The 17,013-nt window shown below is 34.6% G+C and overlaps 1 protein-coding gene across 11 annotated transcripts in view; it reads right to left on the bottom strand.

The window, feature by feature from the left end:
* Positions 1 to 17,013, bottom strand: part of AGTPBP1 (ATP/GTP binding carboxypeptidase 1) — a 170,933-nt gene that overhangs the window by 110,325 nt on the left and 43,595 nt on the right. For 8 of the 11 annotated variants that reach the window (XR_012332465.1, XR_002177387.3, XM_019940383.3 and 5 more), the window contains exons 3-8: positions 15,818 to 15,942; positions 8,381 to 8,475; positions 3,961 to 4,024; positions 3,403 to 3,549; positions 2,669 to 2,800; positions 786 to 879 (exon numbers count right to left, since the gene is read on the bottom strand). Coding sequence is in view for 8 of the 11 variants with exons in the window: in XM_019940383.3 (XP_019795942.2) it covers positions 786 to 879; positions 2,669 to 2,800; positions 3,403 to 3,549; positions 3,961 to 4,024; positions 8,381 to 8,475; positions 15,818 to 15,942 (657 nt within the window). In the remaining 3 variants the exon portion in view is untranslated. Of the gene's footprint in view, positions 1 to 785; positions 880 to 2,668; positions 2,801 to 3,402; positions 3,550 to 3,960; positions 4,025 to 8,380; positions 8,476 to 15,817; positions 15,943 to 17,013 lie in introns of those variants that run through there. The other 3 variants (XM_019940386.3, XM_073806006.1, XM_073806009.1) reach the window with 2 other exon arrangements.

Raw genomic sequence — 17,013 nt, 5'->3', positions numbered from 1 at the left:
AGTCTGGAGGGGGAATAAATGAAACAAACATGGCAGAATGTTGATAACTGTTGAATATAATAAGTAATAATTAATATAAGTGCTGTATTTGAAAAATTCCATAATAAAAATTTTTTTTAAAGAATGACCATTAATTTGGCTTAAGAAAGTACTAAATATAATGAAATAACTGAAACTGCTTTCATTTTGAGGTTGAGAGACCTACAAATGAATGTGCATATGTGTGTATATATATTTATTTATTATTTATTTATGGATGTGTGTGTGTGTGTATATATATATATATATACACACACACACAAATACACACATATATAACACATATTTTGAGATATATATACATATCTCAAAGTAAGAAAAAGAATAACATGATTTTGACAAAGAAGAAATGTATAAAGTTAAAATATATCCAGATAATTGTAAGACTGAAAGAAGTAGTCATTAAAAGACTGTAAAATTGGGTAGGGAATATAGTAGGCACTCAATAAATGTTTCTGAATGAATGATACTCTATAAATGGTCTTTTTTCCTATTATAGTATCTAGGAATGTTCAAAGTCTAAATTTCCATAACACTATGTTCAATGAATGTATCTAATTTTGATATATTTTTGAAGATTAAACTTTATACTAAAGAAAATCTGTACCATAATTAAATCACTATTTAAGAACTGAGAAAGGACCCTAGATACAATTTAACTCAACCTGCTCATTGTACAGATCAAGATGGTAAGGCCCAAAATAACAAAGGGTATACCTCTATTTACACATAATACATTTACTCACTTCATAAGACTGGAATTCTTCTTACTAAATGGTCCAATGATTTTAAACATCAGTTCCACAACTCCATTTTTCCCTAAGGATACAGAATTCACAGCTGGGAAGGGGAAAAAAAAGATGTAAAGTGATTTAAAAACCTCAGTGAGTAGAAATGTATATACATGTGATACATAGCCAAAAATATATACAAATTGTTTAGTAAATGTGAACTCAAGTCCCTCGTAAAGTCCACCTTAGTCAATACTTCAAAGGAAGGGGGGTTTTTTTGCTTTATTTTTTAATGTTGCAGGGAAATTGCAGTTACATGTTGTTAAAACAAAGTGTTAGACAAAGGCGTGCCAATGGGAAGATGAGGTGGGAAAAGAAGTTAAAACAAATTATGAAAGGTCCTAGAAGCTGTTAATTCTTTCAACTGCAGGGAATTACCCAAAAGGAACAACAAATCAGATCTGCATTTTAGATACAGGTCAGATCTAACAGCATTGTAGGAAAGATGGATTTGAGAGACACATTAGGAGACTGTGGTCTAGGCGAGAGGTAATGAGGACCTTAACTAAAGCGACAGCAGTAGGGAAAAACAGGTACACTTTAGACAGAACATGCAAATAATTACCTAACCAGAAAATTGTGCCTAACATTTTCAATCCTGAACAAATATTATTTAAAAATTATAGATACACTGTTTACTGACCTCCTGGTGCTTAATTAAATAAAATGCCACCGAAAATGTAGTTCCTAAAGTTTTGTATGACAATTTTAATTTCCTCTATATCTGTTTATTACTCCATTATCGCTTCTAATTTTAGTCTGTTTTGTGTTCCTTTTTCCTTCATTCAGTGGTTTATCTGTTTTATTTTTAATCCAATTGTTTTATTTTTTAAATCAACTTTTGAAGATTTCATAACGTATTTTTTCTTTACTATTTCATTCCTCTGCTTTCCTTATGTTTATTGCTCTGTTCCTAAATTCTTTGTTTAAACAGCCAATTAATTCATTTTCTTATGTGCTTCTTAATTATTTAAGTGTTAATTATTTAAGTATTCAAAACTATTTTCCTGTGAGTACACCTTTAGCTATATTGTCAAAGTATAGATACCGATAAATAAATACACACACACACGCATCTACCACTTTGATTATCGTTATTTTGTGATGATGTTCTGCAATAATATGTAATGTACAGTCTCAATTCTAGGTGTTTTATTAATCATTCCAATCCCATAGTCAGGGAATAGAAGAAAATCCATACCTCAGGGGCTTGGGACCTAATATTACATTAGTGAGAGAGGGAGAGAATATGTGTGTGTGTGTGTGTGAATGTGTGTGTGTGTGTGTGTGTGTGTGTGTGTGTGTGTGTGTGTGTGTGTGTGTGTGTGTACGCCCATTGGGAGACACTTCATCTGAGACTCTCTCCCTGTGATTACTGTTTTCTCCAGCTTCCTCAGAGGCTCCTGTGCTATTTATTTTCGGTTCTGCTACTTCCCTATTCATTACTGAAGAGAATTAGCTCCAGGTGACTATGCCACCACATTCCTTCCTTCTCAATTTTCCTCTCATCTGTGAAAATCCAAATACGCATAGCAGTTTTTCCAGCTTCCAATGTCCTCATATTCCTCCAAATCTTCTCCACAGGCCACCTACTCATCCCCCTTACTACATGCCTTTACAAACTGGGGGAATTAATGAGAATTCTGAAGATTTTGTCAACTCACCTTCTTACCCTACCTCACTTCTGTGGTGGGGGGTTAGAATTACAAAGAGCCATATTAAATATTCTCTTTCCTTGTCCACAAATTTTAGAGACTTATGAAGTTAAAGTACAGAATTTTCATTTTGTGTTAACTTCACAACACTGAGCTAACTAAAAGCTGCTCTGAAATACTCACAGTTGGCAGAATATACTCGTAAAAGCTGAAGACAAGGCAAAACTAAGCGATGATTCTGCAAATTCTGTTTGACCAAATTCAGGGTTATATTTAGAGCTCCATTAATTCTAGCTTTCGCTCCAAATTTTTTGTCTGTTTAAGAAAAATGAACAAACACAATTTATTCATATATAACTTCTGAATAAAATGAAATGTCATAAAACAATGAAATTTCTAAAACTAATATTGTAAATTCATATTATCAACTAAAAGTTGATCTGAGATAATTAAAGCTGTAATCACTTTCTTATATGATTATGATTAAAAGCTTAACTAGACTGTAAGCTTTTTAGGCACTGAGACGTGACTATAAGATGACTATTAATGAAAAGCAAACACATTCTACCTGCATGCTCCTCAAAGCATTCCCATCCACACTCCCTCCTTCTGGCCTCAACAATATCCATGTTATGTGTATCTTTTGTAACATATATATGCAGGGACACACACACCAAGACACACTTCTGACTTTAACGCATTTTTTCTTCCTTTTTCCACCATATGCAATAGAATTACTCAGGAATTTAGGATCCTAAATTCTTGCAGGTCACTAGTTGACTGTAAAAAGCATTCCATGACTCAGACCAAGACAAAGCAGTAGCATTTTAGATTGTAAAATTTACCAGTTTCAAGGCACACAGAATTGATGTAACAAAAACAGTTCCACCTGAGAGTCATACAAACAAAACCCTTACCTTTCGGTCCAATTTTTGCAAGAATGGAATGAATCTGCACCATTAACTCCTCATTCAGAGGAGATTCTTTGTTGGCGTTCATAAGTATCTGTAATAATATTTGTGAACCACCTTTGGAGACTAAGAAACTCGCTCTTCGACCTCCACCTAAGAAGTTTTTTGAAAGAAATATGTTGAAATCGCAAATTCTTCTATAACATATTAGATATCACAACCTGTTAGCTTTAAAGAAGTATTAAAAGTGATGACTTCAGAAAGCAAACAAATAGCATCAAAATAAAATTTTATTTTATTTATGCTAGTTTAAAAAATAGCGCAGACAGTAAATAAAAGTGATGCAAAACTCTACATTCAAGGCTCTAAAACACATGGGTTTGAGGGACACCAGAAGATACCAAAAACAAAGCAAGAACAAGAGTATGACATTTTCGCTTCCAAATTCCAATACTCAGAATAGCCTCTGTATGAGTATCAGAAAATTCCAAAAAAAAGTACACATGATGCATTTCTGATCATTGTTTACAAACAGAAATTACACCAAAGGAAACAAAAACTTACCAGCTGACACCAGCTCAACAAGAATGCTTAAGATATTAAGTGTAGTTTGAAGATCTTTCGTTTTCTGAAATAAATAGTTTATTTGCTTTATTAAAACATTGTAAATTTGTGATTCCCAAACTTTTTCTGTCTGTCGGGAACCACCTATATTTTACAGATGACCTTTTGGTTTCTCTAAGAATAAACGTATTCAGGTTTTCACTATTCTCACACATCACTTCAGTCTCTTATTGTCCTTAAAATTTTTTGGAAATCATCTGAGCTATTATTTTCTTATTATCAACAGGAATTAATTTGTCATTTGAACTCGTCAACTTCTACCAAATAGACAATACAAATAAATGTATTAAAATATAAAAGGCACTACAATGTATATATGGTGACTATCCAGTGAGCTCCCCTCTCAAAAAGTAACTGCATTATCAATTTCTTGTGCATCCAGCAAGATACTGTACACACATAAAAGTAATCCATGTAAATACACATGTATACATAGATTTATTTCTCCAAATGGTATTACTGCTCTATAGATAACTATTTTTATACTAATATTTTTACATGTCAATAAATAGTTTCTTCACCCTTTTTTAAGGGCCACATGATATATTCCACTGCATGGCAATACCATTGTTTATGCAACCAGTCACCTATCAATGGGATATTTAAATTTTTTAAATCTTTTGCTATTAAAAATTGCAACCAAAACTAAGTACGTACACTTACAGGGAAGCAAGTACAACTGTACATGGGATAAATTCCTAGAATTTCTGGGTCAATGATATGGGCATTTATTTTGATAGTAGATATTACTAACTTGCTCTTCACTGAGCAATTTACACTCCAACCCACAATGCAGAAAAGTAACTATTTCCCAAAGTCTGAACAACCAATCTAATAAGAGAAAATGTTTAAATACTGTACTTTGGTTATATTTCTCTTACTAAAAGCAATGCTTGGATGAAGAAAACCACATAGACAGCAGAACTGTGGCCTATTCAAGGAACTGCCTCATCCCCAGAGTAGAAGGATTTTACAGTGCTTATTTAGAGGAATTTCGGAATTGCAATGTATCAGTGACTGGAATGGGACTCTTGTTCTTCCCCTTCCCAAAAGGGAATAAGTGTTGTCTACGTCACCATTTAAGGGCAGAGACTAATGGAACCAGAAAGTCAAATCCAGACCAGAAAAAGGACCACACATTAACCAGAGACCCTTGTCTTAGCACTGTGGGTGTTAACTGGACCACTGGCTTACTGGGGACGGAGTTGGAAGAATGAGAGACAAACATTTGTTAAAGAAAAGAATGGACTGCGGCAGGAGCAGTATTGCTAAGTGTTCATCTTCTTCCTGGGTACACAGCCAAACCACATTTTCCAGCTCTTTTGCAATTACATTTGGGCCATATGACTGAGTTCAGGCCACTGGAATCTGAATGGAAGTTGCACTTCTATCTCATTTACCAGGGAAGTGGGATAATTATTTTTTTAAATACAGTTTTTTATTTTTAATTTTTAAAAAATTTTATACAATTTTAAAAGGTTACTTTCCATTTAGTTATTACAAAATATTGGCTATATTCTCCATGTTGTACAATACACCCTTGTACAAAACTATCTTGCACCCTATAGTTTTTTTGGGGGGGAGGGGATATAGTTGTTTTACAATGTTGTGTTAGTTTCTACCGTACAGTGGAGTTCCCTGTGCTATACAGAAGGTTCTCATTAGTTATCTATTTTATACATATTAGTGTATATATGTCAATCCCAATCTCCCAATTCATCCCACCACCCCTTTCCCCCCTTGGTGTCCATACGTTTGTTCTCTACGTTTGTGTCTCTATTTCTGCCTTGCAAACAGGTTCATCTGTACCATTTTTCTAGATTCCACATACATGCGTTAACATATATTTGTTTTTCTCTTTCTGACTTACTTCACTCTGAATGACAGTCTCTAGGTCCATCCACGTCTCTACAAATGACCCAATTTCGTTCCTATTTATGGCTGAGTAATATTCCATTGTGTATATATACCACATCTTCTTTATCCATTCGTCTGTTGATGGGCATTTAGGTTGCTTCCATGACCTGGCTATTGTAAATAGTGCTGCAATGAGCATTGGGGTGCATGTGTCTTTTTGAGTTATGGTTTTCTCTGGGTATATGCCCAGTAGTGGGATTGCTGGGTCACATGGTAGTTCTATTTTTAGTTTTTTAAGGAACCTCCATACTGTTCGCCATAGTGACTATATCAATTTACATTCCCACCAACAGTGCAAGAGGGTTCCCTTTTCTCCTCACCCTGTCCAGCATTTATTGTTTGTAGATTTTTTGATGATGGCCATTCTGACCAATGTGAGGTGATACCTCGTTGTGATTTTGATTTGCATTACTCTAATAATTCGTGATGACTAACAGACATATAGGAGAAACTGACAATAATACATAATAGTAGAAGACTTTAACACCCCACTTACATCACTGGACAGCTTATCAGACACAAAATCAAAAAGGCAACAGTAGTGTTAAATGACACCAGAGGCCAGTTGGACTTAATAGGTATCTACAGGACATTACATCCCAAAACAGCAGAATACATAATCTTTTCAAGTGCACATGGAACCTTCTCCAGGATAGATCACATGCCAGGCCACAAAACAAGTCTCAACAAATTAAAAGGCACATGAAAAGATGTACAATGAGGATAATTATTATAGAAGTGCAAATCAAAACAACAATTAGCTATCACCTCACACCTGTCAGAATGGCTACCATCAAAAAGAACACAAAAAACAAATGTTGGCGAGGATGTGGAGGAAAAAACCCATGCACACTGTTGGTGGGAATGTATATTGGTGCAGCCACTGTGGAAAAGAGTGTGGAGGTTTCTCAAAACTAAAAATAGAACTACAGAATGACCCAGCAATTCCCATCCTGAGTATATATCCAGAAAAAAACAAAAACACTAATTTGAAAAGATATATGCACCCCAATGTTCATAGCAGTACTGTTTACAGTAACCAAGATATGGAAGCAACCCAAGTATCCATAAACAGATGAATGGATAAAGAAAATGTGGTATATATATATATATATATACACACACAATAGAGTATTACTCAGCCATAATAATGAAATTCTGCCATTTGCAGTAATGTGGATGGACCTAGAGAATTTTATGCTTAGTGAAACAAGTCAGACAGAGAAAGACAAATATTGTATGCTATCACTTATATGAGAACTCTAAAAAATAATACAAATGAATGTATAAAGCAAAATTGGAACATTCTCACAGATACAGAAAACAAACTAGTGGTTACCAGTGGGGAGAGAAAATGGTGGAGGGGCACATTAGGGGTACAGAACTGAGTTAAAAAATACTAAGTATAAAACAAATAGGCAACAAGAATATATTGTATAGCACAGGGAATTTATAGCCATTATCTTGTAATAACGTTTAATGGAGTATAAACTGTAAAAACACTGAATCACTATGCCGTACGCCTGAAACTATAAAAAATATAATATTGTAAATCAATACTATACTTCAATTAAAGGAAAAAAAAAAAGAGAATTCCCTGGCAGTCCAGTGGTTAGGACTTCACACTTTCACTGCTGAGGGCACAGGTTCCATCCCTGGTCAGGGAACTAAGATCCCACAAGCCATGCAGCACAGTCAAAAAAAAAAAACACACACACACATGAACTCACTCCCTGATCATTTTTTTTCCAGTTCTACTAAGATATAATCTGACATATAACATTGTTTAAGTCTAAGGTATACAATGTACTCACTCACTCCTTATTTTTAACATTGCACTGAATAAAATATAAAATCTTGATTCTGTCTTGCTGATCCACCCCGAACTGTTATACTAGCATTGAAACTTAATTAATATCAATATAATATAGTTATTCAACCAATGTATGAAGTGAACTTAATCATAAATGAATAACTAACAGTATAAATGAGAATTTCCAGTTTCAATCTTTTTTTTTTTTTTTTTTTGGCCATGCCACACATTATGCAGGATCTTAGTTCCCTGATGACCAGGGATCAAACTCATGCCCCCTGCAGTGGAAGCACAGAGTCTTAACCACTGGACCGCCAGGGAAGTCCCTCAATCATTTATTTTAAGCTAAAGATTTATTTCCAACTAATGCTTTATTTTCTATTACCAATTAGAATGGCATATTAAGATTTAAAATATGGTTATCATTATAATCCTAGGGAAATACACTTAGAGGTTTATCTAATATATGTTAGAATGTTTATATCCCCATTCCAAATAATTTAAAAAAGAAAAAAAACTTCCATTCATTGGCTCTACCTCTAGGATAAAAATTCTGTACTTTGTAATTTTTTTTCTCTCAGTATTGGTTGCTATTAACAGCTACATAATTAAAGCATGTCAGTGACTTACCTCTAATGTTGACAGCAGAACTTCCATTCCTGTAGACCCTTTGGCTGTCATTTCTCTCCTTGTTTTTTCTGAAAAGTAGGAAAAAAAGTTTTCTTCTAAAACATGAAAGAAAAAAAATTACATATAGTTTTATCACACAGTTAACATTTACTAATATTAGATATTATATTAGTTATAATTATATTATATTAGATAATATTCCCCGTGGTATACAACATATCCTTATGGCCTATCTTACATCAAATACTTTGTACCTCTCACTCCTCACCACTATATTTTCCCTCCCTCCCTCCCTACTGGTGACACTAGTTTGTTCTCTGTATCTGTGAATTTGCTTCTTTGTTGTATTCACTAGTTTGTTATATATTTTAGATTCCACAGTTAAGTGATATCATACAGTATTTTTCTTTGTCTGACTTATTTCACTTAGTATAATGCCCACCAAGTCCATCCATGTTGCTGCAAATTTGTTCTTTTTTATGGCTGAGTAGTATTCCATTGTGTGTGTCCGTGTGTTTGTGTGTGTATATCACATCTTCTTCATCCATTCATCTGTTGATGGACACTTAAGTTGCTTCCATATCTTGGCAATTATAAATAATGCTGATATGAACACTGGGGTGCATATATTTTTCAAATTAGTGTTTTTGTGGCTTTTTGGATATATACCCAGGAGTGGAATTGCTGGGTCATATGGTAGTTCTATTTTTAGTTTTTTGAGAAAGCTCCATACTGTTTTCCACAGTGGTTGCACCAATTTACATTCCCAACGACAGTGTACAAGGGTTTTTTCTCCACATCCTCACCAACATTTGTTATTTGTGTTCTATTTGATAATAGCCATTTTGACAGGTGTGCGGTGATAGCTCATTGTGGTTTTGAGCTACATTTCACTGATGATTAGCAATATTGAGCATCTTTTCATATGCCCGTTGGCCACCTCCATTTTCTCTTTGGAAAAATGTCTGTTCAGTTCTTCTTCCCATTTTTTAATTAGGCTATCTGGTTTTTTTTTGATGTGAAGTTGTATTAGCTGTTTATATATATTAGATATTAATCCCTTATCAGTCGAATCATTTGCAAATATTTTCTCCCATTCAGTAGAAATGGAAACTAGATGATCCTTTTCATCACAATAAATAGAAAAAAAAGGTTGTCTTTTTGTTTTGTCAATGGTGTCTTTTGCTTTTAAATTGAATTAGGTCCCATTTATTTATTTATTTTTGCTTTTATTTACTTTAGGACATGAATCCAAAAAATTATTGCTGCAATTTATGTCAGTGTTCTGCCTATGTTTTCCTCTAGGAGTTTTATAGTATCCAATCTTACATTTAGATCTTTAATCCAATTTGAGTTGATTTTTGTATATGGCATTAAAGAATGTTTTAATTTCATTCTTTCACATGCAGCTGTCCAGTTTACCCAGCACCACTTACTGAAGAGGCTGTCTTTTCTCCATCGTATATTTTTGCCTCCTTTGTCGTAGATTAAGTACCTGGGTTTATTTCTGGGCTCTCTATCTTGTTCCATTGATCTATGTGTCTGTTTTTTGTGCCAATACCACACTCTTTTGATTACTGTTGCTTTGTAGTATAGTCTGAAATCTGGGCGTGTGATTCCTCCAGCTCTGATCTTCTTTCTCAAGATTGTTTTGGCAATTTGGGGTCTTTTGTGTTTCCATACAAATTTTGAAATTATTTGTTTTAGTTCTGTGAAACATGCCATTGGTATTTTGATAGGGATTGCACTGAATCTGTACATTGCCTTGGGTAGTATGGTTATTGTAACAATACTGATTCATCCAATCCATGAACATGGTATATCTTTCCATCTATTTTTGTCATCTTCAATTTCTTTCATCAGTGTCTTATAGTTTTCAGAGTACAGGTCTTTTGCCTTCTTAGGTAGGTTTATTCCCAGGTGTTTTACTCTTTTTGATGTGATGATAAATGGGATGGTTTCCATAATTTCTGTTTCTGATATTCTGTTGTTAGTGTACGGAAATTCAGCAGATTTCTGTATATTAATTTTGTATCCTGCAACTTTACCAAATTCATTGAGGAACTCTAGTAGTTTCTGGTAGCATCTTTAGGGTTTTCTATGTATAGTATCATGTCATCTGCAAACAGTGACTATTTTACTTCTTCCTTTCCAATATAGATTCCTTTTATTTCTTTTTCTTCTCTGATTGCTGTGGCTAGGACTTCCAAAACTATGTTGAGTAAAAGTGGTGAGAGTAGGAATCCGTGTCTTGTTCCTGATTTTAGAGAAAATACTTTCAGGTTTTCATCACTGAGTATGATGTTAACTGTGGGCTTATCACATATGGCCTTTATTATGTTGAGGTATGCTCCCTCTACGCTCACTTTCTGGAGAGTTTTTACCATAAGTAGATGTTGAAGTTGTCAAAAGCTTTTCTGCATCTATTGAGATGATTATATGGCTTTTATTCTTCAATTTGTTAATGTGGCACTGTTTCATTTGTGGATATTGAAGCATCCTTGCATCCCTGAGATAAATCCTACTTGATTATGGTATATGATCCTCTTAATGTATTGTTGGATTCAATTTGCTAATATTTTGGTGAGGATTTTTGCATCTATGTTCATCAGTGAGATGGGCCTGTAATTTTCTTTTTTTGTGATATCTTTGTCTGGTTTTGCTATCAGGGTAATGCTGACCTTGTAGAATGAGTTCAGAAGCATGCCTTCCTCTGCAATTTTTTGGAGTAGTTTCACAAAGATAGGTATTAACTCTTCTCTAAATATTTGGCAGAATTCACCTGTGAAGCCATCTGGTCCAGGACCTTGGTTTGTTGGGAGTGTTTTAATTACTGATTCAGTTTCATCACTGATAATTGGTCTGTTCATATTTTCTGTTTCTTCCTGGTTCAATCTTGGGAGACTGTACATTTCTAAGAATTTACCCATTTTTCCTAGGTTGTCCATTTTATTGGCATATAGTTGTTCATAGTAGTATCTTATGAGTTTTTGCATTTCTGTGGTTTCAGTTGTAATTTCTTTTTCATTTCTGATTTTATCAATTTGAGCATTCTCTTTTTTTTTTGATGTATCTGGTTATAGGCTTATCAATTTTGTTTATCTTTTTATCTTTTCAAAGAACCAGCTCTTATTTTCACTCATTCTTTCTAATTTTTTTAAGTCATTTTATTTATTTCTGCTCTGATCTTTATGATTTCTTACCTTTTACTAACTTTGGGTTTTGTTTGTTCTTTCTTTTTCTAGTTTGTTTAGGTGTAAGGTTAGGTTATTTGAGATTTTTGTTTCCTGGGCTAAGCTTGTATCACTATAAACTTCCCTCTGAGAACTGCTTTTACTGCATCCTATAGATTTCAGACCATTATTTTCATTTCATTTGTCTCCAGGTATTTTATGATTTCCTCTTTGATTTCTTTAGTGATCCATTTATTGTTTAGTAACGTACTGTTTAACCTCCACATATTTGTGGTTTTCGCAGATTTTTTTCCCTTGTAGTTGATTTCTAGACTCATAACATTGTGGTTATAAAAGATACTTGATATGACTTCAATTTTCTTAAATTTACCTAGGCTTATTTTGTGGTCTAGCATGTGAACTATCTTGGAGAATGTTCCATGTGCACTTGAAAAGAATGTGTATTTTGCTGCTTTCAGATGGAATGTTCTATATATATCTATCAAGTCCATTTGGTTAAATGTGTCATTTAAGGCCACTGGTTCCATATTGATTTTCTGTCTGGATGATATGTCCCTTGATGTAAGTGGAGTGTTAAGCCCCCTACTATTATTGTGTTACTGTCCATTTCTCCCTTTATGCCTGTTAATACTTGCTGTATGTATTTAGGTGCTCCTATATTGGGTGTAAATTTATTTACAATTGAATTGATCCCTTGATCATCATGTTAAGTCCTTCTTTGTCTCTTGTAATGGCCTTTAAAGTCTGATACAAATATTGCTACTCTGGCTTTCTTTTGATTTCCATTTGCATGGAATACTTTTTTCTGCAGAGGAAATGTTTAAAGCTAGCAGAGGTTGATTCATGAGGCTCAATGAAAGAAGCCACCTCTATAACATAAAAGTGCAAAGTAAAGGAGCAAGTGCTGATGTAGAAGCTGCAGTGAGTTGGTTACACGAAACAGCAGATTTTCAATGTAGACAAAATAGCCTTATATCGGAAGAGATGCCATCCAGGACTTTCATAGCTAGGGAGAAGTCAATATCTGGCTTCAAAGCTTCTGTCATTAGGGACTAATGCATCTCGTGACTTGAAGTTGAAGCCAATGCTCATTTACAATTCCAAAAATTCTAGGGCCCTTAAGAATTATGCTTAATCTACTCTGCCTGTATTGTATCAATGGAACAATGAAGCCTGGATGACAGCGCATCTGTCGGCCAACATGGTTTGTTGAATATTTTAAAGCCCACTGTTGGGACCTACTGCTCAGAAAAAAAAAAGATTTCTTTCAAAATGGGACTGTTCACTAACAATGCACCTTGTCACTCTGATGAAGATATACAAGATTAGTGTTGTTCTCATGCCTGCTAACACAACATCCACTCTGCAATCCATGGATCAAGGAGTAATTTTGCCTTTCAAGTCTTCTTATTTAAGAAATACATTTCATAAGGCTATAGTTGTCATAGGTAGAGATTCCTCTGATGGATCCGAGCAAAGTCAGTTAAAAACCTGTAAAGAATTCACCATTCTAGATGCCATTAAGAACATCTGTGATTCATGGGAAGAGGTTAAAACATCAACATAAACAGAAGTTTCAAAGAAGTTGATTCCAACCCTCATGGATGACTTTGAGGGATTCAAGACTTCAGAGGAGGAAATAACTGCAGATGTGGTGGAAACAGCAAGAGAACTAGAATTAGAAGTGGATCCTGATGATATGACTGAATTCCTGTAATCTCATGATAAAATACTAACAGATGAGGAGCTGCTTCTTATGGATAAGCAAAGGAAGTGGTCTTGAGATGGAATCTACTCCTTGTGAAGATTGCTGAAGTGACAACAAAGGATTTAGAACACTACAAAAACTCAGTTGATAAAGCAGCAGTAGGGTTTGAGAGGATTCATTCCAGTTTTAAAAGAAGTTCTACTGTGGGTAAAATGCTATCAAACAGCACCACATGTTATAGAGAAATCATTCGTGAAAGAGTATGCGTGGCAACCTTCACTGTCTTATTTTAAGAAATTGCTACAGCCACCCCAGCCTTCAACAAACACCACCTCAATCAGTTAGCCGCCTTAAATATTGAGGCAAGACACTCCAACAGCAAAAAGATTATGACTCACTGAGGGCTTACATTTTAAGCAATAAAGTATTTTTTAATTAAGGTATGTACATTTTTTTAGACATATGCTATTGCACATTTAATAGATTACAGTACAGTGTAAACGTAACTTTAATATGCACTGGGAAACCAAAAACTTCATGTGACTCACCCTATTGCAATATTTGCTTTAGTGCAGTAGTCTGAAATCGAACCTACAATGTCTCTGAGGTATGTCTGTAGTTCCACATATGAACCACAGCATATATCATAAATAATTTATTATTGATAATAGTTGTATAATGTAGTTATTATGTCCCAGAGTTTGGCTACATCAAAATTAATTCAACCATTCTCCATAGTTGGATATTTAAGGTTGTTTCTTGATCTTTGACTTTACAAACAGTGAAATAAACACCTCCAAATATTCTTTTATATAATAAGATTTTTATTTCACTCAGATTTCTGAGAGTGAAAGTGTTAAGTAAAATAGCAGGTGCACTTTAAATTTTAATAAACATTGCCAGATTCTTTCCTCCAAAGTTTATAATAATTATTGCACCACCTACAGTGTATAAGAATATCCTATTTTCCATGCCTTCAATGGCACTGGATATTGTCATTCTCTAATTTCTGCCAATCTAGGTAGTGAGAAATATCTTAGTTGTTTTCATTAGTAATTCCTGACTTTTAAGAAAGTAAAGAAGCTTTTCATACTGGTTATTTGCATTTCTTCTTCTTTGAGCTGTAAATTCCTAAACTTTCTCTCTCAAATGGATAGACAACTGGATTATGCTATAAATAATGATGGGACAATCTTTCACTAGTAATTTACACTGTGTTAACTATAAACAGAGTCATTGTATTATACAACCCCAGGGGGCAGTATTCAGGGGCTGGCTCTCCCATTTGTGGGTGGCAGGGTGAGGAAAAGGACAATCTCTGGTAGTGGTATGACTAGGGGCATTTTCAGTAGTGATGTTGGAGTCGGGACTTCTAGACTATGATGGGAAGAGTCTACAGTGGTGAGAGCAATTATACGCAAGTAGTATCTATAGGTTTGGAGAATTTGTTTTCTTTGTTTTTGTTGGGGTGTTTTGTTTTGTTTTAAGGAGTTATTTCATATGCGAATACAGTGAATATACTCGGTACACCTATCTATCTTTGCACTAATACAGTGACCATCCTTATACATTTACCTTAGTTGATAAGCACAATATTTCAATGACCTACACCTCCAGAATAATGAAATAATAAAAAACTAAATAAATTAAAATAATTATGAGTTGTCTGGATCTTAATTTTAACAGAATGCCTTCAATGTATCACTGTTAAATATAAAGGTAGCTACTGGTTTACCCTTATTTAGAAAAAGAAAAATCAAGGTTTTTTTTTAATCAAGCACAGATTTTGGAATCTTAAATTTCTTTTTTAGCTCCTATTGAGGTAATCACATGGGTTTTATTCAACCTGTCCAAATAATGCTATACTGATATATTTCTTGATATTATAATTGGACTTAATTCATTAATGTTTTATTTGGGATTTTTCAAATTTAGGTTCCTAAGTGCAAAGTTAATACTTTTCTTCTCTTGTACTCTGTCAAGGTTTTGATACCAACTAAGTAGTACTAGCTTCATAAAACAGATAAATTATGCCTAATTACAGACATCATTTATTGAACATTTTTAACATTATTTTTACATGTTTCTCATGTAAATTACATGATAATTACATGATATCTCTTATCTCTATTTCAGAGATGGTGCAGCTAAGTCCTAGAGATTCAAAACTTCCCTAAGGTCACCCAATCACTGAATGACAGGGCTTGCATTTCAAAGTGGGGAACAACACTAATAACCAACATAATACCTGCCATCTTTTTGTCAACATTCTAGAAAAAGTAGTACTGGAATTAGGTGTTGTCTGAAAATTGGGGAAAGGGGGGCATTCATACATAAGTAAACTCATAATAATTTTTTAGAAACAATGCTTTGAAGATCAATTTCTTCCACAGTTATTCACTTTTCTACTTCTTGAGTCTATGGGAGAAAGTTCAATTTTTACATAACCATGTATTTATCAAAAGTCTGAACATTCTTAGCATCTACTTTTAAAGAATTAAGAAAGCATTCCAAAAACAAGAGATTAAAGTTTACCTTGACTCTGAGCCAGATGAAGAATTTTTGATGTAACATATCTGGCAGTATCTGATTCTGTAGATTCAGTATTGATCTTCTCCAGCTGAGCCAGGAGTCCCACAATCCGAGAGTTATTGGTAAGGCTAAAAAAAGAATGTTACTTTAAATTAGGGCACATTCTACATCAATTGCAAATAAAATTCTATAAAGATCAGTGTTAAAAACAAATCAAAACAAAATTCTACCCTTCTAAAAACTTTAAGCATTTACACGTCACATTTCCTTACTCTGTGTTAGAGCTTAACATTGCTATGTTCTGTTGATTTACATGAGAAACATTCTATTTCAGGAAACCACAAAAGTGCATTCAACTCTATCCAGCAATCTTTTATCACATTCTGACAATTCACCTTTCCACTCTCCAAGCAGACTTTTTATACATCCTGTGCTTTCCTCAAAACTCTAACCATCCCTTCTAACCCACTCCATTCTCAGTTAGTACCCTGCTTCATAACTATTATAAAATCAAAAAAGAATACATTCATTTCCCACAAACAGTTCCTTAAACCTCTCTGATTCTCTACCCACATTCTTTCTTCTTTATTCCCATTCATTATACATTTGCACATTTGGTGCTATTCTAGGTACTGCCAACAGTGAACAAAATGAACAAAAATTCCTGCCCCTCAGAGTGAACATTCTGATGGGACAAATTAAATACATAAATAATTATATAGTACAAAGGAGGTAGGAAGCACTATGGAGAAAAGCGGGTTGTGGGAATAAAAGATGCAAGGGTGCAGAAGGTTGCAATTTTAGACAGGGTGGTCAGGGAAAACTTTGAGAGGGTACCATTTAGGGAAAGGCCTGAAAGGAGTAAGAGAGTAAACGGTGCAGATACCCACAGAAAGAGCTGACCAGAAGACAGAGTCACAATCATCAAAACATCAAGGCAGGACCGTGCCTGCTGTATTCAATTAAGAGTGAGATGGGGGCTTCCCTGGTGGCGCAGTGGTTGAGAGTCCGCCTGCTGATGCAGGGGACACGGGTTCGTGCCCCGGTCCAGGAAGATCCCACATGCCACGGAGCGGCTGGGCCCGTGAGCCGTGGCCGCTGAGCCTGCGCGTCCAGAGCCTGTGTTCCGCAAAGGGAGAGGCCACAACAGTGAGAGGCCCGCATACCGCAAAAAAAAAAAAAAAAAAAAGAGTGAGATG

This window comes from Tursiops truncatus, chromosome 6 (genome assembly GCF_011762595.2).
Source record: "Tursiops truncatus isolate mTurTru1 chromosome 6, mTurTru1.mat.Y, whole genome shotgun sequence".
NCBI lineage: Eukaryota > Metazoa > Chordata > Mammalia > Artiodactyla > Delphinidae > Tursiops > Tursiops truncatus.
Note: the sequence above shows the minus strand (reverse complement) of the source record. Positions and strands in the feature narration are given on the sequence as shown.